The 22,172-nt window shown below is 42.2% G+C and overlaps 1 protein-coding gene across 3 annotated transcripts; it reads left to right on the top strand.

The window, feature by feature from the left end:
* The first annotated feature begins 296 nt into the window (after window positions 1-296).
* ENTPD3 (ectonucleoside triphosphate diphosphohydrolase 3) lies at window positions 297-20,873 on the top strand. 3 transcript variants are annotated; one of them, XM_038129753.1, is made up of 12 exons: window positions 297-714; window positions 1,180-1,226; window positions 3,819-3,875; window positions 4,270-4,390; window positions 9,227-9,344; window positions 12,061-12,211; window positions 12,985-13,144; window positions 15,167-15,397; window positions 15,844-16,116; window positions 16,210-16,320; window positions 16,832-16,969; window positions 19,164-20,873. In XM_038129753.1, exons 4-12 carry the CDS (start codon window positions 4,271-4,273, stop codon window positions 19,395-19,397), a joined length of 1,536 nt encoding a protein of 511 aa, XP_037985681.1. In that variant the 5' UTR covers window positions 297-714; window positions 1,180-1,226; window positions 3,819-3,875; window position 4,270; the 3' UTR covers window positions 19,398-20,873. The 3 variants fall into 3 exon arrangements, with proteins under 3 accessions (XP_037985681.1, XP_037985679.1, XP_037985680.1); XM_038129751.1 differs by having other exon boundaries at window positions 1,117-1,226; XM_038129752.1 differs by lacking the exon at window positions 3,819-3,875 and having other exon boundaries at window positions 1,117-1,226.
* The last annotated feature ends 1,299 nt before the right edge of the window (window positions 20,874-22,172 follow it).

Raw genomic sequence — 22,172 nt, 5'->3', positions numbered from 1 at the left:
GTCCACTGAGCAGCCTAGGTTTGGCAAGAACTCCAGTAAAACTGCAAAATAAGTGGTGCCTGTACGCTAAAACCTGGATGGAAAGGTAGCCCTAAGAGTGGATGGACTGCTGATTTCTGGGGTCTGAGAAATGCCTTCCTGAGAAAGCACCCTTTTAGAAGACGCAGGGATTCTTTCACCCACCTCTAGAGAAACCCCTTTCTGCCCTGGCTTTGGGAGGGAACTGAGGAATGTGATTTAGGGGCGGCCAGCACCACCCTGCCGCACCAGCTGCCGTCAAATCCCGAGCGGCGTTTCCGGGAAGCGGGAGCCGCCGGAGGAGGGGAGGGGAAGGGAGGGAGGCACGGCCGTGCCACGGGGGGCTCTGCGGCGGAATCTCGGTGCCCGGTGCATCCCCCTCCGGGCACAGCCCCGCCGCATCTCCCGCTGCGGGAAATGCCCGGCTGCGTCCACTCGCCGCAGAGCTCCTCCCTCCGCTTCAGTCAGTCCACCCGGATTTTATTTACTTATTTATTTTTCCTTTTTAACCTGCAAGTTGGTTTTTTTTTTTTTTTCGTTCGTTTGTTTTCCAATCTATTTGGAAATACAGAAGCACAGGGCGGGCACCAGCCCGGTGCCTCTCCACAAATCCCCCCGGGAGAGGCGCTCCGAAGGTGCCGCCGGCTCCCGGCGCTCCTCATCCCGGGACCGGGCGGGCGAGCCCAGCTTGCGGAGGTACCGTGGGGTGTGCGGGGGCCGGGATCCCCGGGCTGAGGCCGGGCAGAGGGGAGGGGAAGGGCGGCTCCCGCCCCGGCAGCACGGCGGGGGTGTCGCTCTGGCGCTCCGGGGTGATTTTGGACGGACAGTTCGGTGTTTTCTCGCAAATCACGCTCACGGTGTGAAGCTTTCTCATCCGGGACGGCAGTGAGATGAGGGAAAGCTTCACCCGCAATTTTGCGTCCATGTGCTTGTTTTTTCCTTAATTTCTCCTCAGAAGGGAGGCTGGTGAAGCATCCTCGCAGGTTTTCCATGCGGTTTAAAGTGCTGAGGATGTTGGGGTTTTAGAGCTATGGGATTTGTTTTGTGGGGTTTTTTTGTTTGTTTGGAGATTTTTTCTTTTTCTTTTTTTCCCTACAGCAATTGAAACATTCACCTGTCGACCTCGTCTGAAATAAATGGTAACGTGTTTGCATCTCTCAGGTTACAGTAAATAAAGGCGCACGCTTGCCCACCCTATGAACAAACAGGTCGGTACCTAAAAGAAGTGGGCTTGGCGTTTCAAGTTACTTTGGGAAAAGGAATTTCAGAACAGTAATTTTTACTGGTGAGCATTTAACTTAGTTAAAATGTTGGTGGCGTAAAGAAGTAGAGTGTGTTTTCCTTTGCAGGCAGGAATTCTTTTTGCTTGCAGGTAAGGTGAAGAAAGCGATCCTTCCAGTGTGCTCATGTGTGGTCCAGGATAATTAACTGGGTGTGGAAAATACGTATTTATGCTGTTTCTTGCTTCAGGATGATGTTGTTTTAATGATGGAAGGCAACTGGGTTTTGATACTCACTTAACACCTTTTATTTGTCTTTTTGCCAACAAGTGCACAGTGATAGCAAGAGTTCCTTACCCTACAACTCTCTTTAAACTGCAGAGTGAATGAACTCCTCTCTGGTATCTGTACAGATTTCACTGAATGGGCAAATGTGACTGTATCGCCTGGTCTGTGAGACTTAGATCTGAGTGTAGCCACGGGTAAACACAGCCCTGTGCTCTGATCCAGTTATGTGGCAAGGCAGCAAAGGTCCCAGCTGTGTGATGACTTCAAGGGGTCACAGAGTGTAAGGTGCCCTTTTGATGCAGACGCTATTGTGTAAATCAGGATTTGCAGTTTATCTCTGATGAAATTGTCCTGACTGCTGATGGAACACGATTGTATGAGGAATGTCATATGAGATCTGCCCTTACCTCACATGCTCCCTCTCAAAAAAGATTTTTGAAAAGAGAACAGTCACCTCTGATGAAGAGAAATCCCAGTACCAGGGAAGCACATGGGAAATTCAACAGACCAAGATTTCCATTTTCCAGAAATGGGAGCAGAAAATATTTAATCTTTCAAGACTTAAGTGTTAAGAGTCTAATACTCCTTATTGCTTTGTTTTTTAGTAATGCTTTGGGGTTTCAAAGAGTCATTTGCCCTGCACATTTTTTCATTGATAATGGCTTGGTTTTTTCCAGCACTGAACATCAGTGCTTTGATCCAGGAGTGACTGATATATGTATTAGGTTGTGGACAGACAGTTCTCTTTCAGTCACGTTATAATATCATATAGATACATCCATGCACAATTGAAAGCTAATGACTTTTTGTCCCCCTAGTATTTTATCCAGATGGTTTTTCACAAATATGCACTTAAGAATTCGCTCTCTCCTTTCAAAAAGGAATTGATCTGTATAAATACTTCTAATTAGTATGTCCTGACATTAAAATACTTCTTACTAGTATGTCCTGCAGGTTACAGTACAGGTGTTAACATATTTTGTAATGGTAAAATTAAGATTTCATTTTATCATTTGTGCACTGGGTACATGATGTTTCAGTGCCTCAGGATAGTGAAGCAATGAAGAGAACCACCAATGTGGTTGGTAATTTTCTCCTTAAACTGACTGATGATTAAGATGATAAAGCTATTACCAAACTAAGAAAGAAAGTATTGGAAGACTAGATAGGCAGTTAACAAGGAGCCTACATGGATTTAGAAAAGGGAGTTAATGAATGTAAAAAATGATGTTTTGGAAGTAAGTTGTGTCACAAGAGTTTCCAAAAGCCAATCTGAGACAGTTTTCACAACCAAAAGAGCAAGAAAAAGAAGGAAAGCAGTAGCCGTAGGCAAAGCTCAGTGTGAAGCTAATCCCAGAACAAATTTCTTTCTTCTCCTTTGAATGTGAACATAGATGTTGGTACCCAGGCTGCGGAGCCCATGGAGTTTAGAAAAGGGAAACTGTGTGAGAAGCATTCATTCTGCCTTTTCCCTCAGCCCTAGGGCTCTGGTTGGAGCTAAGGACAAGACCATGTGTTGCAGGTACAATGGGGCTGACCCAGTGTGCTCTGGCCATGGACTGGAGAGCACCTTTAAGCTCCTGTCCTCGGCACAGGTTGGCACTGGTGATTGCTGAAATAGCAGGGCAGTCCTGAGCAGGCACTGCTGTGTTCAACGATCAGTCTGGAAGAATAAGGAGATGTGACTCAGGATAGATCACACGATACGCTGACTTTTCTGTGCCAAAACCAATGGTTTCTAGAAAAACAAAGGCAGACAAGTTCTCCTTGTTGTGTTCCTCTGACACTTCTAAGCTTGCCCTATCCCTACAGCTGCCTTTTTCCTCCTCAACCCCTGGGGAGCACAAGGATTTTGATGTGTGGATTGTCAGTATTCAGAGGTACTGAGTGATCTCTTGGGGTTAAGAGATGTCTGGTCATGGGACATTTTCCAGGGACATGGAAAAGGATGAGCGGAAGTTCCAGGAAACCTAAACCACATTTGAATTCTAGGAAACTTTTCTAGAGGATATGAACATGTAAATAGCCATGTTGTTAGTATGCATGTTCCATGCCACCTTGGGGTTTGTCCAGCATAACTGTGTTAGAGTTACTTATATTTAGTAACTTTTCATTGCAAAATGTCTGAGTTAAAGTGTATATTTTATATTTTATGTGCAGTGCAGAGCGATAATAATAGGAATACGTGCACACACACACACACACATTTCCTCAGCTGTTAGCAGAAAGACGCCTACTTTAAAGTTCTTAAAACCGCCTTTTAAATTTATTTTTTATTTTTTCTTGCTGAAGAAGCCTGCATCTCTGGCAGAAGCATCCAGCTGCACTCAGTGGAGCAGCCTCTCTCAGGTGTGTGCCTGGCCGTGGTGGTGTCTGTGTTGCAGGAGCCCAGGGGAGCGTTGGGCAAGCACTAGCCCTGACCTGTGTGCCCACAGCCTGCCTTTCCTCAGGCGTGGGAGGTGGGGAGCAGGCACCTACACGTAGGCACTGCCGTGCAAAACGGGCAGGCTGGGGGTGAAATCTGGCATCGTTAGCATGACTATACAGACACAGCCCTTCCAGACAATAAATAGTTGTTGCAAAACACCAGGCAGTTCTTGAGGAGGAGATGGAATTTCCACCAGGTGGTCCACTTGATGAAATGAGATTTTATAAGTTTCAATTGATTCAGGGCTTCAGGCTTTAAGACAGAATGGCCAAGTCCTTTCAAATTCCCTAAGTGCTTCCCACTTTGTCATTTCAGGATGCTCACCAGAACCCCGAGTGTTGTGGCCCAAGTGTTCCTTCTTCTAAGCATAGTCCTTGTTATTGCTATTGCAGTGATTCAGATAAATCAGCAACAGATCCTCTCCCCAGGGCTTAAGGTAAGTCTTAGGCAACCTAAGGAAGGAGAACAATGTTTTGAACTGATATTTAATAATGTGCCTTTCTAAACCTCATTTTTATGGGGTGATTCAAATGAGCTTACAGCCATAAATTAATGTGTAATCATATCATCATGGGAAAACTGAAGCTGAGAGAAAAAGAGAATTGGTCAAGGGTGAGTAGCAAAGCAGGAAAAGTATTTCTTGATTGCCTCTCTGTGGTGGCTATCACACAATGTGTTCTTCAGGACTGAAGGGCCAAATGGGGAGAATATCTCACTCCTTTTTTTAATTTTTTAATTTTTTTTTTAGTTTTGCCAGAGATTAGAAGTAATTTTAAAATAATTTTGAAGTGGGAAATACCCAGAGTTTAAATTCTGGCCTCAAGCACAGCTGGGAAGTTTATGCTGATATCTTTGCAAATTGCTCCTGTGTCTCAAAAGCCTTTGGGCTCTAAGTATGCACCTTTACCACGCGTTGGGACTTGCTGGATACTAACGGAAGCAAACCAACTTCTTTAAGGGGGGCAGAGCAAACTGCAAAAGACAAACTGAAATACTCTGAAGGTCAGGCTTTGCCTTCTCCTGTGGAATATGTGTGCAGGTTCTTCAATGAGAGATGTAAACAACTGAGGAAAAGCTGTAGAAAATACCCTTCTAAGGATATGTAGGGTGCTGTTTTTTTCCCACGATTCTCTTGTCAGATTTTTCTTTGAAGTCCCTTCTACCTTTCCATCTGCATGAGCATTTAACTGGGTAGTTCACACACTGATAACGATAGGCTAATGCCACGTTGCACTTCATGGGATTATAAACACCTTTGGCTTTGTCTGCATCTGGTGGTGTGTGAGTCAGACAATGGGATAAAACTGTAATTCTGATACCCCTTTTATGTGTTAGTGTGGTGGGGCAGGGGGTGTGTGCTGGGCTTGTGCCTGGGGCCCGAAGTGCCTCAAGTAAGTGCTCTGTTGAGCTCCAAATGGCTGCTTGCAGCAGTCTCACATCCCACCAATTTTCATGCCAGACTGGACTGACATGTATCCCAGCTGAAGCCAGGACAAGGCTGAAGCCACTATCTAACAGACAGCCTACACATCTTTTGTGTTTGTCATTAATTCAGTTTCACATCCAGAATGACAAAACTGTTTACCTTCCTCTTTGAGGAAGCATTGGAACCACCTGGACGATCTGCAGCTGGTTTAAGTGGGGAGGTTTGCTTACTGAATCACAGCAGCTTCACGGCACCATCTGTAGGAAGGCTGCTGTTTCCTCTGCTGGGTGTGCCTTGGCTTTGGATTTGAGTTTGGGCTGTAAGCCTGCCAAAGCAGGTGATATGGAGGACCCTGAGTTTGATTCCCGAGACACTGAGTTGTCCTCAGTGAGTAATTTACATTTACAAGAAATTCACAGGCAGAAGGAGGACCTTGGTAAGCCAGTGAAGCCCTCCAGTACCTGGATGATATGGTGGAGCCTGGAAATGACAGTGTCCTGAACTTAATGGTTGATTAAAATTAATTATGGCAACAACATGATGAATGCAGATTTACTTTTTTGTAAATGGCCTTGTTCTTCTGTTACTACTGTTTGTGTTACCTGTGGCATAAGAGCTCTTTCCCAAGATGTGTGTTGAGAGCATCCACTGTGGCACGAGAGATAAATTATATGCCATGCCACTGGTGTTTTAAACTGTTGTTGCAAAATTGAATATGTTGGATCCTTGATGGCTGGATTATCTGAATATCGAGCCAGTGATTAGTGAAGGAAGGGCCTGCCCACTGCATGAGGCTGGGGCACTGAAAGGACTCATGACTCACTGATACACACCATGAAGGGAGAAGAGTGATGAAGAAAACTCAAATGTCCTCAGTGGAGAAGTCTGCAATTGTAAATGATGATAGCCCTGAATGAAATAAGCCTTTATACCAGTCGAAAAAAAAAAAAATCAAATCTGTTTGTCTATTGCTGTTTTGTGAGCCCTAGAGGAAAAAACTCCACTTCATTACTGTATTTCTTTAATCTGCCCCTCGAGGTGCTACAGTTTTCAATACCTAAATTTTTCATGTCTCTTTTGGCTGTTAGGAAGTGTTTTGCATTGTTTGTGGCTGTTGTACTTGATTAAAAATTGTTATACAGCTGAATAGATAGATGCATGTAGCATGATCCACTTTTGTGACCTCCATCTTCCCTGCAACTGGTTTAGCTTGTCAGCTTCTCTTGGCAGTTTCCAAAGTGATTGGAAGGCAGGTGATCCATCATAACTGTGCCTGCTTTAAGGGTTTGTGCATCTCTACATCCTCCTATAGGAATGATACTCAGGCTGAAAAGGTGATTGATCCTGGGCTTGTGCTTGCTTATCTGTTGGGATTACTACTTCTCAGGATGTACCTACAAAGCCATATTCCCATAATAAACATTTTCCTTCATGTCACTTTTTTTCCCCTTTCCTTTTCTTCTTTCTTTTTTCCTCTGGACTAGAAAACAGAGCTCTGAAACTTTTCTGGGTCAATGTTGTCTCCCTGTCTTGTCTGACTAATCTAGTCCACTGAGTAGATGGTGCAGTTCTTGGATATTATGGAATCACCAGGCCTTTGAGATGATGGAAATACTCAGCAAGACACTTGAAGTAGAAAGGAAAAAAGGGAGAAAAAGTAGTCCTGGTCTTTAATAGCTGCTAGCCTGGGATAAGGGTTTGCCTATGCTCTCACATTCCTCATTTCAAAGCAGGAAGGCATTGCTTGCCCTTAAAGGGCAGCCAAAGGTGATCCAATGTGCAACTTGGACAGAAATCTAATGTCCCTAGAAAATTTTAATCCAGACAGTTTTTCTTTGGCAACCTGGTAAGACAAGGCTTGTAGAATTCTCTCACCTTCTTAAGATGCAGCATCCTGTGTCATTTCTGTTTTTTAATTAAAGATTAATCTTGGTCCTAACATGTGGCACAGTTGTCACTGATCTCAGTTGTCACTGATCAAACATGTGGCCAGTTTGCACACAGGGAACTCACACAAGTCCTGAGGAGCTTCATGAGTCACCTTGAAGTGGGTCCAAGAGACCTTTTCAAAAATCAGCATCTCTTTTAAGGAAAGAAGAGGCTGTATAGGAAACATAGAGGAGCAGGGGGAGGGAGAAAGGAAATTAAAAAAATTGTCAGTCACACATTGATTCAGATAAGTGTACCACTACTCTTTGGGATGGAAATCTCTTACTTCCAGAAGGAGCCTGGAATTTGCAGGAAGGAGGAAGCCTGGGAAGGAGGAAGTAGCTAAAAAGCCCACAGTTAATTGAGGTAAAAATGCTTCCATTATCTTCCAGCTCTCCTTGGGCATAGTTAGCTCTAAAAGTAACCAAGTTAAAAGCTTATGTTTGGCACTTTAGGCTGACTGAGACTAGATTTAATTAGTAGTCCTTAAGCAGATTGACCATTTCTATGTTATGTACCTCCAGGGTGCTCATGTCTTCCAAGGAGAGGAAATACACTCAAATTATTTTTGCTAAAGTAGTTACTGAAACAGAACCTAATGATGTAGTTTGATAGTATCTGTGGAGGAGTATCTTTATAGTTTGGTAGTATCTGTGGAGACTTTTAATCTGTTAGTGGATCATGGTAAATATTGTCTGCATAACTATAAATGAAATTTTAATTATCTAACAGTCCTCTGTGAAACAGACTAGACGGGTATTGCTGGCATTCTTTGGGGGCCAGGAGTTTTTAGGATTACTGTAGAAGCTGGGAGTAATCAGGTGTGGAAGCTGAATGGTTTGCCACCTGAAGCAGTGATCCTTCCCAGTTGGACTTTTTGGTCCTCCAGGGAGGCAGTGGAATGAAATTTATCAGCCTGCTACAGGGGCTCTTACTGCTTTGCAGACAGATGGAGGCTCTCATTTTTCAGTTCTGTCAGGCTCCTGGACATCTGTCTGTTCAAAAAGAAAAAAGTTGACAGAAAAATGAACCCTCTACTGTGTGACTCCTACCAATTAGGTGACTTTGGAAGAGCTAAACATACTTGCAGGGATCATAAAGAGCATACCAAATTGCATTTTGCTTCCCTTTAAGAGATTTCCTTTCCAGTTACTACAGTTTTCTCCTGCCATAAAATATGGGATAGGGAGAAAGACTGGTCTGGTGAGCAGTGGGGTGGGATGGAGAAATCTGTGCCTTAATCCCAGAGTCCAAGGGACCTGGGGCAAGTAATTTAAATATCTCTCATTTATTTTATAAATAATCATGGGGTAACATTGATTCTCTTTCCCTCTGTGTTGTCTCATACTCTGGCACAGCCTGTTCTCAGAGGCAAACTCTCAGGTGGAGTAAACCATTCCAAGGGAGAGGTTTATGGGGCAATTAGGAAAGAACCAGACTTGTTACATAGTTCTTACTGTCAGCTGTTAGGTACTTTACCTCTTTGCTCATAGCTTTATGGATCCTTTGTGCATCCTTTAATCTAAAGCCTGTGCTTAGATATCAAACCCTTCTGTGTTCAGGGAATGGACTGCGATAAAGGGAAATGAACCTGCTCCAAAATCAGGCCTTAACACAGTGTTATCTATTTGTCAGTGTGGGTTTTGAACCTGATGCTGAAAGGAGATGAGCATTTTCCATCCCCACTGAATTAATCATTGAAGATACGTAGCATGTTGCTTGGTTTGCAGCCAGGTTCATTCTGTGCTTGGCTGTTGGATTCATGCCTAAGCGCCTAACACTCAAATTAATCTCTCTTGTAAATAATACACTGTGCATGCATTTTCTAAATGTCTGGTGGTGCAGTGCAGCTGCACATGAGCATTTAAGCTGTCATTGTTTGTTTCTTCATCTAATGTACTCTTTCTTAATCCCCAGTATGGAATAGTGCTTGATGCTGGATCCTCTCGGACTACAGTCTATGTCTATGAGTGGCCGGCAGAAAAAGAAAACAACACGGGAGTAGTGAGCCAAACCTTCAAGTGCAATGTGAAAGGTGAGCTCAAAGGAAAGTTCCTTAGTTGTTTTTAGCCTTGCTTGTACTGTTTATTTTCCTTCCCTTCCCTTCCCAGACTGTCAAGACTATGTCTGTATCTGTCAGCATTACTTCTTCTCCCACTGGTACAGTAAGCTGCTCTAATCATTGCACCAGAGAAAGGAAATTGTAGCAGAATTTGATTTACTCCATGGCAGTGCATGATTGGTGCACACAGAATTCAATCTAAAGACAGTCAGGACCTGTAAATGTTCAGTCCTTGCATTTCTTTCAGAATAAAAGTCTTACATATTTTTTAAAATAGCTTGGAATAAAAGGAGTTTTAGAAGAATGGGAATCTAGCTCTTGTTAGGTGTTAGTTGTTAATTAAGCTTCTCCACATTACAGAACCAGTAGTAAATTGAGTAACATTGAGGAAAATAGCTAAATTGGCAGAACTATTTCTGACAGGACGTCATTGTTTCATCAAATATGTAGCTGTGGCCTCTGTCTCAGGAAGACCCGTGTCTGTGCACAGCTAGAGGATGTCCCACAGGTACCACTGCCTACCTGCCCTGTCTTTTGTCTGAGGTTTTGAATTGATTCCTCACCGACAGACAGACAGACTAGGCTGACTTCTGATCACACTCCAGTATGGTTAGGTGGTTGTGGATTCCTTCATAGAAACTCTTAGTCAACTTCAGTGACATCTGACTCGGCTTTCAAAGTTATGGAAATGCCACGCATTTTGTGAAGACAGATGGCCAGGTAGGGGAAGGAAATCAGGTTTTTTTGTCCTCTAATAATAACTGCAGTGTTCAAAGAGAATATTTTCCTTCTCTTTCAGTCATGATTTTGCAAAGTCTTACATTCCTCTTTGTGTCTGGAAATAGATGTAGCCACAGGGGCCCATGAGTAACAGGGAGTAGAAGGCAATGGTTTCTTAACAGCACCAGCATTTCTATCTTCAGTGTTAAACGTGTGGGTGGACATCCTTAGCAAGTCTAGAACAAGGAAAGGAAAGAAAGTGTAACACAAACAGAAGCAATGCACTGTCATGTCTCTAATGATGAAATGTCCTTACAAACTGCTGGAATGGTGGCCAGCCTGCCAAGGGGAGGGGTACACTCTGCTAACTCATGTCTTGACTCATTAGGAATGTTTGCCTTTAGGAATTCTGGTTTGGGAAAAATGCACAGAGAAACTGCATTATTCTTCTTCTCAAAAAAAACCCCAAAACTAAACAGCAGTGCCTTGTGAATTTTCTTGAATTGGTTTAGGTTTTGTTTTTGCTCTGGGGAATACAAGTAAATTACAAAACAGAGGAGTCTAAGTTGCTGTGAACTCTCTAGGTTCATGGTCTTAGGCATGAACAGCCAAGTACTCCCACATCCCTGAGTGTACAAAATCACCAGTGTTCAGTCTTCTAGTCTTAGATAACTGCACTGGAGGAGACAGAGGGCTGGTTCGTGGGAGATATCCCCAGCTAAGCTGTGGGTGACAGTGGTGAACTCATCTGTCAATGTTTCTTTAGTGACTCTCTAACCGCACTTAAACTGGGGGATAGCTCTGGGCATAATAAAAGGCAGATTTTCACATACCTACTGAACTTGAAAGTCAAGTGATCAACTACTCTGTGAGTTTTGTGGTGGTTTTATGACTTCATTTCTGCCTTTATTAAGTACCTCTTCCCTTGCGTATAGGAACCAGCCCCAAATCAAAATCCTTACTTTATAGTGCAGCTAATCTGTCCCGGTAAGGCTCTAAGCATTGGCAAAGCAGGCAGCTGTCCAGAAGAACATGGTCATTGCCTTGTGACCTGCTCTGTCTGAACACTGGAAGATGGGAAGTTGCAGCCACCAAAGGAGCATGAGGCAATGGCAGCTGCTGAGGATGTTGCTGCTCTGTTTTCTTCTGGGAGCAGATTTCCTTCCAGTTTCAGGCCTGTTTGTGCTAGACTTAAGACTTTCAGAAAGTCTTATTTCAAAACCAGGGCTGTGAACATCTAATGATGTTCACATTATAAGGTTTATGTTGAAATTCACAGTCAGAACAGGAGTTTTGGAGTGTGGAATCTGTAAAGGCTTACATATTTTTTTCTTCTGTTTCTGTCAATGCAATGTGACTGAACATAAATGGTTTCTCTTTTTAACTAAGAAATTAAATGAAGAATTAAGAATGGTGGCTAAGAGCCACCTTTTGCTTAGCCTGGGACCAGGCTGTGCAAGACATGGCTGTTACAGGGGCAGGTGGAGTTCTGGCAGTTGTTCTCCATGCAACTTCCTCAGCTAGGGAATTTCAGTAAGGAATGTTTTATTTACACCCAAGTTGAGTCTGAACAAGCCAAGATCCTGATGTTCCTTGAAGTGTTGAGCAAGGCAGGACTTTGATGTTAATAGTTCAAATAGCTATGCCTTATGCAGCATGGTCTAACTCTCATTCCTGCTCTTTGAAGGCTTTGGAAATTTAGAATGTTTCCTAGTTCATGCACCAGAGCAGACTTGTACCTCTATGAATTCAAGAGCCATTTCTGTGCATCTTGAAATGCACAGGCACCACGTTGTTCATTCCATAAGCACTCCTAGTTTTCAGCCATCCTGCCCTTGTTTGCGGTTACGGTGGGGGGCAGGGAGCAGGGGACAAGGGGGAAATGTCTTTCTCTTAACACCTGTTTACTAATTGGGCTAATTTGTAGTTGGCAAAGCAGGATGAAATCTATCTCCTTGTTCTCTTTTAGGCCCTGGTATATCCAGCTATGAGAGTAGCCCTGGAGCTCTTGCCAAGCCTCTTGATGACTGTCTGAATAAAGTGAAGGAGAGAATACCAGTTCATCTGCATAAAAACACTTCTGTGTATCTGGGGGCTACAGCTGGCATGAGACTGCTGAGGTATGGCAGAAACTTGAACTACTCTGTATGCATACTAGCAGAGCAGTCTGTGAAAACAGAACATGAAAAATGTGCTGGATGCATTTTTACCCACTGGAAATTGGCCATCTCAAAAGGAAATGGAGCCCAGCCAATTTAATTTAATAAACTTTTCTGAGAGGGAAAGTGTGTCTGTATAAAACCACTCTATTATGCTGTGCTGAAAAGAAACTCGCTTTATTTTGGAGAAGGCAAGAGTTTAATTTTCTCTTTCACATCTGTCATAAAATACAGTGTAAACAGATAATGTTTGTGCACATCTATGGGCAGCAAAGGCAGATGGAAGCTAGGCACTGCCTTCTGAGTGTGGATGTGATCTGATGTGATACAGCTTTTGGGGTCTGTCTGCAGCTTTAGCCCTGGCACAAACTGGCTTTATTATGTTTGTTCTGTGGCTAAACAGAGCTGGAAGAGAGATTCCAGGACTGCTTTAACCAGAAGCTGTCATATAAACACTCAGTTCACAAAGAAAAAAGGTGTATATATGAGGAGAAAAAAACCCACCCATGAACTTGCATGATAAAGAGTGGAGCTGGTACATACTGAGGGAGTTGCTTGCTGAAACAATGCTGGATACTGGCAGTTCCCTCTCATAAGCTTCCCCTTTAGGGAAATAATTTCTATTTCATTTATTAGGTGATTGTAGGAGTTTTCTTGAATTGCTAGTCAGTGAACAATAAACATGAAATTGCCTTTCCAGATGCTCAGTGTCTCATGTTTTGTGAATTGCTTAGGTTGCAAAATGAATCGGCAGCCAATGAAGTCCTTGCAAGCATTCAAAGCTACTTCAGAGCACAACCTTTTGAATTTAGGGGTGCGCAGATCATATCTGGGCCAGAGGAAGGGGTGTATGGATGGATAACGGCCAACTATTTAATGGGCAATTTCTTAGAGGTGTGTGGAAAAAACTGCATGATTTTCTTTTCACTGTTTCTCTCTTATAAATGAGAAGTTTGAGAGGACACGCCTGTTAAAGTGTCATAGTTGCAACTTCTGTTTTCCTCTGAAGTCTCTAACAGGGTCTTTTTGTGGCAGTCATAGGGCAAGCATAAATCAAAGAATATGTTGTTATGGGAATGGGATATGGCGAAGGTAAAATCATTGATCCACAAAAATGAGCTCTTCTCTACATGACATTGAGTGTCTTACCTAAAACCAAAAGGTTAGATCCCCCTTAAATGCATTGGTATGTTAAGTATGACAGGTGTTGATTGTCTTGACAGTAGTGCCAACTAAAGATCTTTTCTTCCGCTTATTTGCTGTCCCTGCTGCCCTGCTGGCGAAGGACCTGCCTGGCTTAGGGGTCTCCAAATTGTTTGGCAGTGTTGGCTCACTTGTCTTAAGCAGACAAGACTGTTTGAAGCACTGAAGGTGTCCAAATGTGCCTCAGCTGAGCCAGAAATCATTCATACACAGCTCCTTCCAAAACTGCTGACAAGCTGCAGGCTACGAGCAGCGGGCTGTGACACCAACTGTCCTGTGCAGACCAAGAGATACCAATATAAACACACTCATGCTGCTCTCAAACTTGGAACAGGGCCAGGCAGGAGCCTCAGAGCAGCGAGGGAGTCAGATGTGTTGGAAGATCCCTTTTTAGGTGCAGGTATTCGGTGTGATTTCATTCAGAGTAAAAGCTGTACCAAAACAATCAGCAATCACTCATCTGCATTTGGGGCAGGAGTGTGCTGCCCTCATCATTGACAGCACTTCTGCCAGATTGTCTTACCAGAAATGAAATTAATTTCAACCAGTACTGCTGAGTACTGCTAGCTGTCCTGAGTGAATGGTTCCTATCAGATCATGGCCATTAAATAAGAAGGAATTACTTGTTGGTGCTGTGATAGCTCATGGTGAATGTGCTGTTGACTTGCAATGTTAAGAAAACAAGTATTGGAATCACCCCTTCTGTACAAGTTTTTCTCGTTGTGTGCATTTCATGCAACAAAAATGACATCATGAAGTTCAAGGTGGTGTTAGTCTTCTACCACACAAATTTTAATCATCCAAATATCAAATTCCATATGGCAAATTCATAAAAATGGACTGCAAGATGAGTGAAACCAGTTTAGTCTCGAGAGTGCTGTGAAGAAATACTTGTGGAATATCACTAGTAGACGAGAGAAATTCTGACCTTTCTTGTGACAACGGGCTGAGTGTCAAATTCAGTGAGGGTTCTTTATGGGAGTTTTTTGCTGTAGAATTTTATTGTGAGTGTATTTGCTAGCCCATAAACCCCATAGTTTCCCTTCTTGTGTATGCATCTCATCATTGGGTAAATATTGATATAGATAATCATGGAAAATCTATATTTGGCACTGTGACTATGTAGATCAGGAGAATATTTTGGGTAATAGGGAAAAATGCCATCTGAATGGATCAGACTGCAGTTTCAGTGGAGGAAATGTGCAGATAAAGGGTCCTTGTTCTTCTGACTTTGATGGAGCTTTCATCTGACTATTTTGCATTTTTCACTCTATTTTCACTCTCTTTTCACTCTCTCTGTGATCTCTTAGTATTCTATTCCATTAATATTTCTTCTTGCCTTGAAATAAGCAAATCTTGATACCATTTCCATCCAGATTTGTTCAAGTTCTCCTGGGTATCTGAACTTCAGTTCCCTACATTCTGGGATAGACACTGCACTGGCTAGTCCTATGCTTTGGTCATTGTGCTGTCCTATTGAGTGCAACACTATGCTGCATTCGTTCTCCCATCTTTCAAGATCACTTGACTCTCTGAAAGTACATCTCTCTTATGTAAAACCATCTGCACCTTTTCCTCATAGTTACTTTTTTTTTTGAAAGAGTGCAGGACAAAGAAAGGGGGGAAGTTTCAAGAAGTAAAGAGTAGAAAAGCTTGTGGGGAGAACAAGCAGATGGTATTTCTAATTTGCCTTGTTTTTAATTTTACATGTAGAGAAACCTTTGGAGGACATGGGTCCATCCTTACAGAAAAGAGACCATGGGTGCACTGGACCTCGGAGGAGCTTCCACTCAAATTTCATTTATCCCCGAGGACCCTGAGGAGCACCTCAATAGCACCTTGCAAGTGAAGTTGTATGGTTACAACTACAATGTCTACACTCACAGCTACCAGTGCTATGGGAGAGATGAAGCTGAGAAAAGGCTTTTAGCATTGCTGCTCCAGGTCTGTTCAAGACACCCTTTGCTATGTTGCTCTTACAAGTGTTCAGTGATTGTCTGAGCAGGGTCTTGTGTTCTCTTCCCTTTGCTGGAGTCTGGAGACCCCAGTAAGAGCTCAGTTGTGCTTTGTTGTGGCCAAACACACTCAGGTTTCATACAGAGAACTTTGTATTTGTTAAAAATTAGTGAGAGTTCTGTGCCATTTGACAAAAAGGCCTTCTAAACATTATGCTGATCTTGCCAACAACTTCTGGAGAAAGGAGTTTCTATGAATTATAGTGATCAGCAGTGTTGTGCTGATCAGTCATGTCAGTGAACAAAAAATACATGTATCTGCAGTTTAAAAAGATTCCTGTAGTTCATGCCAAATTAGGTCTTTCTTGCTTTTGACTAGTATTTATTGTTTGGGTTTTCTTGTTTGTTTTTATTTGATTCTTTCCCCCCCCCCAGAAATCACACACCAGTGCCAACGTGGATAATCCCTGTTACCCTCAAAACTATAACACAGCATTACCGATGAAGGACTTCTTTGGCAGCCTTTGTACACAGTCTCTGAGACCAGCAAATTACTACCCAAACCAGCTTGTGAATTTCCATGGAACAGGAGACCCAGGTCTGTGCCAGGAGATGGTTTCTTTATTGTTTAACCTCACTGCTTGCAGAGACAGAGAGGACTGTCCATTTAATGGAATACATCAGCCAAAAGCTAAAGGGAATTTTGTGGTAGGTTTGCAAACAGTGTCCTTCTTTCTGAGCTTGCTTGCTCTTGATTTCTGTAGTTCTGAAAGTAACCTGTCATCCACTCCTTTTCTATAGGCTTTCTCTGGATTCTACTATACTATTAATGCTTTGAATTTATCTGGGCAATTTTCCCTAGATGACTTCAATTCAAGTATGTGGTTTTTCTGTTCACAGAGCTGGGCACAGGTAAGTGGGTTGGTTGGTTGGTTGGTTTTTGGTGTTGTTGGGATTTTTCTTTTCCATTTTAAACCTCTAAAAGAGGGATATAAAAATAATGTGGACCAGGTATGTCTTCACAACTTTTCAGAAGGTCTGTATCAACCCAGCATTTGTTTTTCCACTGTGCTTCAAACCATGGAGTAATTCTGTCATGCTTAACACTTGGAATAGGTTTCAAAATTTCATTTCAAGTTCTAACCACACTGTAGAGATGACATGGAAATTTTAGAAACCATAACATCCTCAATCTTCAATGTGCAGTTTTATGTTTATTTTCATTGTTTACTACCTAAGCTATGTCACTTTTAGAGTCTTTCTGAATCCCTGTATCTAGTTGTCTACACCTTTATTTGGTATTTCTGAAAAGTGTTACTAACTTCTAGTTAGAACCCAAATATTCTCTAGTTACAAAACCCAAAGCATTTTCTTTTTCCATAACTAACATGTTTAAAAAAAAACCAAACCCTTTTGCTTTCAGCTCCGGTTTATGCTGCCTAAATTTGAAGAAATATATGCTAGATCCTACTGTTTCTCAGCCAATTTTATTTATTACTTGCTTGTACATGGTTACAACTTCAATGCAGAAACGTGGCCACAGATACATTTTCAAAAGGAGGTGAGTAATAATAATTTTCTATTACTATTATTTTAATCCAATGAGCTTGAGGAGGAGACAGAGGATGCAGCAGCCTGCAAAAACAGAATGGTTGTAAACAGCCTTGGTAAATGACTGTCAAATGATTAGCATAAGACAAAGCCACTTTTCAAACCTCAGGATAAATCTCAGCCTGTTTTCAGGGGTGTCAGCATTACTTGGAGATGCTACACAGATTCTGTTAAAGAGCTTTAAGCAAAGATCAAACACTTGTGTTTTAAACATTTCCACGGTATTTTGCTCCCGGCAGTGATCTGCCTAAAACCCCTCACCAGTCAAGGTCAGTTTGAGCTAACCCTGCTGAGCTGGAGAGCAGAACTCTGCTTTGCTGTCTCCTGGCAGAGCCTTGGAGGAACTGGCAAAGAGGTTTGGAGTCAGTGAGTGGTGGGGAAGCAAGGAGGACAGTTTTCATCCTCAGCCAGTTCATCCATCTGTGCCATAATCTGTCTCTCTGGAATAAGAATGTATTTTGATGGGGTATTGCCTTTCAGATGACAGAGGGAGAAGGCTCACAATATCTGTGTCATAGATGCATTTATTTTACTCTCTGCTGCTGCACAAAGCCTTACTGTAAAATCCTATCCAGATTGTCTCCTAATGTCCATATAGTTTGGAAATGCTTCAGCACTTGTATGCAAAGCAACAAAAGAACAGTTTGTAGATCATCATGGTGTATGCTTAAATCCTCTTAGATGCAGGGGATGCTGTAAATGAGAAATCAAAAGCAATGTTTTCTGAACAGTCTATTACAGATCTATCACTCGTGCACTAAGGAATCAAGTAGCATTTTCTTGCCTTATTTTGACCTCTGGTGGACAGTCATTAGCAGCTCTGGAGGAGTGTCCAAGGTTGAGCTGCTCCACCAGGAAAACAGCTTAGAGTTTACTTTGAGATCTTAATCTCCACTGGGCAGGGGGGGTGGGGTGTGGATTTGTCTTGATTTTTAGATATATATTGTATTGTCCCCAGCAGATAGGAGCAGCCAGAAAAAGCAACATTTTCTTGTATTTAGCCAAGACTATAAAAATACTGAGGAAAACAAAACCCCAGAAGGCTTATTTAAAATTAATACCTTTGTTGCCTAGATTTTACACTAGGGTAATCATGAAACTCCAAAAGGCAAAACTATATCCTCATTATTAGATCTGTCCCTACTAAAATAGTAAGATCTAATGTTAGCTGATCAGCTAGCTACCCTAGAGATAACAGCACAATCTTACTATGACTGGAGGGTGGGTTTTTTGTCTACGCTAGGAGTATATATTTCCTTTTAATTAGTGAACACAACCAATGAAAAGAACCTTGGCCTAATGCTAAGATCTGGGTGAGACTGAGAGCTAGATGATTTGTAAAAACTATGAGTTTTAAACCTCATGATGACAGGAAGACAGAGGACACTTTACCTTTTGATCCTTTGCTTATCAAGTGGAAGGACGATGACGTAGTGAAAAGGACAGTGGAAAACTGGTAAATGATGTTGCTCCAACTAGAAGTGGGGAAACACAGCCAAGCAGGAAGCAGGAGGACCATGGAGCAAATACAAACATAGTCCTTTGTCCTTTGGTTGTTATTTCATCCATTTTGAAGTAGTTTTTAATTTATGTTTATTTTTTAAACGGAAGAGCCTAGTTTTGGTTCATTTGCAGGCACAAAACCAAATGTGGAACAAAAGATGATAAATAGAGTTCCTGCTTTGGGGACTTTTGGGGACTTTATCCTGGCTTCCTCTTTGTCCATGTTGGTGAGACTCCTTGTGTTTTTTTTTTTGTTTTGTTTTGTTTGCTTGAACTCAAATGACATTCCGGGATTTGGCTAAGGTGAGGGGCTAATTTTAGGAACTGGCATAGTAATCATGGGGTTTTCTATTTGTTTGTTTAAAATTGCATAACTGGCTGCCTGCATATACACCACACATCTCTGTACCCCTGCAATACCTATGGTCTTGCTTCTTTAGCCCAGTGAACAATTTTATTACCATCCTCTGGAACTACAGAAAAAGGGTAATTTGAAATGGTTCTGTATCTTGTATATTCCACTAAAGGTTTCTCCTTGCTAATTTAAGGGACAGTTGCCATTAACAGCAGTTGAGCTTTTGGAGTCTATTCTCTTTGAGTGAAGATTCCATGGGAATAGGACTCTGCTGTCTTCATTTCAGGTTGGTAACAGCAGCATAGCGTGGTCACTCGGTTACATGTTGAGCCTCACAAACATGATTCCAGCAGAAGGCAAGCTGATCCAGCTACCTCTGAAACCTTCTCTGTTTGCTGGGCTCCTCGTCTTCCTCACAGCCACGGCACTGCTGTGTCTCCTCTTCCTCGTCTACTTGTGCGTCGTGTCGCATCATCGGAAGAACGTCCCTCGCGTTGAACACGTATTTATTCCAGAATGAATGAACTTGGCTGGAGACAAACCAAAAATGTTATGGCGCTACTAAACTGAACTTTATTTTGCCCCCCCCCATTTTTCAAAAATAAAGACAGCAAAAATGACTTCTGGACCAGAAGCATAAATAGAGAAGAGGCACAAAGGAATCTGTGATATGGTGAATTGGAGTGCTTTTGAAATATTTTGGTAATTGTTTCTGTAAACTTAATTTGTCCAGTGTGCAGCAGAGAAAACATGGGCAGATATGTCACTTTGCTTTATAAGGGATTACTTGCATTTTCCTGACAGGTATGTATTATTTTTTTTTTTTTGTTTACTAACTCTGTGCTAACTGCTGAGCTCAAGTAGTGAAGGATTTGATCACAGTGGCAGTTGTTTAAGACAAAATTAAACAAGCCAATAGCAACTGTGGGAGGTGGGAACATGGTAGCTGTCCTTGTGTGCAGTGCTGACACTAAAAGCCCTGAAGTAATCTAATTTCTGCAACTGGAAAAAGCACTGGATAATGACAAGAACTGAAAGGAAGAGTTGTGATAGAATTGTTTTTATTGCTGTTCCAAATGGATTGATCCCCATCAAGAAGGTGCAATAAATTGTGAACACCTCTCAGGACTTTTGAGCCTGTCTCTAAACAGAGCTATGTCTTTTCATACCATGGAGACCCCAAAACGCCTCTGGTCTGGGATACAAGATTTGCTTTGGAGGTGGAATAAAATGCTTTCACACTTTAGTGACTGAACCTAAATTTAAATATCTCATAGTTGCCCCCAGAAGACACTGGAGTTTTCAGTGAACTTTTCTAACTTTCACAGAAATGTGCTTTTTGTAATTTTTCATACTGAAACCCTGACCCGCATACCCCACATATTGCTGGTCTCAGACAGTGGCAGTCCGTACTGATTAGACACGTATGTGTTATTTCAGCTGTCTGGACAGAGTCTCAGATCTGAACATTCCATTAACACGTTAAGCCCTTCTTTCAAGGCCAAGAGGAACAGGAGCCAGTCCCCAGGCCAGCAAAACACCTTTTCTGTGTGGGTTCAGGAACGTATTTCTGGAGCTGCAGTCATGGCTCTAGTGCCCTGGTTAGCCTCTGCACTGTCCTTCAGCAGCGCTGGGATCCACCTGGCACATGCTTCTGTCAAACATTCTGACTCCTGAGCTTTCCTGCAAGTGCTGCTGCCTTCACGCAGCAAACAGCTGGCTTCCTTGAAAGCCCAGCCATTCTTCACCAAACCTCACACTCCTTCAAATCATAGGACTCTCTCAGCTTCATCTATTCCCAGTATTGGTTAGGAGATGGATAGGAGAACAGTGGCCAGTATTTTTACCCATAAATAATGTTTTTAATTTCAGTCTTTTGTTTCTTTATCACCTTTTTACTTACGTTTGGTTGTGGGGTTGGGGTTTTGTTTTCTTTTGTGTTTTTTTCATAGGCTGACAGATGATTTGAAGGGAGCTAAATATCTTTGTAAATGAAAAAAGGAAAAAAGTGATTTTTCAAGCAGATCAATAGGGCTTTGTCCCTTCTGTATTGATATACTGCTAAGTCTTGTCAGTCTTTCTGGAGCAGCAATAAGGTAAAAGATATTATAAGATGATGAAGAGCTCTGTGGCATCAAAGTTATATCTGATAAAGTGTAAAACTGACTTCAGAGTGCATGGAAATTACAGAGGCTGGCATGAGATATTTTGTGTGATGGATCTGTAACTGCAGTTATGGGTGAAAAAAAACCCCAGACTGTTGGATGAGATAATTAAAATGTTTTCTTTAATTGCCAAATTTCAGTGGAAAATTGTAGTCTGGAATATTTACTTGCCCAACAAAACATTTTCTTTTGAGTGGCAGGGCCATTCAGATGTGGTTTTACACAAACGGAACACACTTGGAAGTTGGTCTCTGTAGAGCTGGCAGCTAAAGAACATGTAAATTTGTTCCAAAAACATCTGCACTTCCAGATGTACTTGGATAGGCCCAGTATCTGTTCAAAGAATCAAATTCCCCCTGTGAATCACCTGTTTTGCTTTTTTAGTGCTTCCTCTTGTCCTTATGTATACAGTCTCCCTCAGTGTCACCAGGATACTCATCTGCTCCGTCGTACCTCTCCTGGCAGTTTCAGGTGGGAAAGCTGAGGGTGTTGAACTTCCAGCCAAGCCGCTTCAGTGAGCACAGCCAACTCCTCCCCCAGGTGTGAGCTGGAACCAGACCAACAGGCCAGATCCCTGTCCTGCTGTCTAGAACTGAAAGGAGCTCCGGGAGAGACAGGGAAGTTGACAACACTTGGGAATGTGTACAAAGCAGCTGTTATTTATCTTTTTACACTCTTCAGTGCCTGCTTATGAAGGTCAATAAAATTGTGACAAGTTATGCCAAGTTTACTTTTTATTTTTAGCATGTCTTAAGAGGGTAGCACACCCTCTACCAGTATTTTCATGAGGGCAGAAAAGCATTTGTTAATAGAGAGGGAAGAAATGCTGTTCTAGGGGGTGGAAATTTGCAAGATGCAAAACTGATCCAGGTTCTGAAGTGGACAGGACTTATTATCTACTGAATGCTATGTTCTTGGCACGAAAATCCTGATTAAAAGCAAGACACTCTTCTTTTTTTTTAATATATTACTATTTAATTTATATTTATTTAATATATTAATAATATAATAAAATCTGTCTGTTTCACTGATAAGGTCTCCTTTCCTGCTGATTAGGTTTGAAAGTTATGGTTGTTTTCCCACAGCCAGCAACCAAGCCCCAGGCAGCTGCTTGCTCACTCCCTCACCAG

This window comes from Motacilla alba, chromosome 2, assembly GCF_015832195.1.
Source record: "Motacilla alba alba isolate MOTALB_02 chromosome 2, Motacilla_alba_V1.0_pri, whole genome shotgun sequence".
Lineage (NCBI taxonomy): Eukaryota > Metazoa > Chordata > Aves > Passeriformes > Motacillidae > Motacilla > Motacilla alba.
Note: the sequence above shows the minus strand (reverse complement) of the source record. Positions and strands in the feature narration are given on the sequence as shown.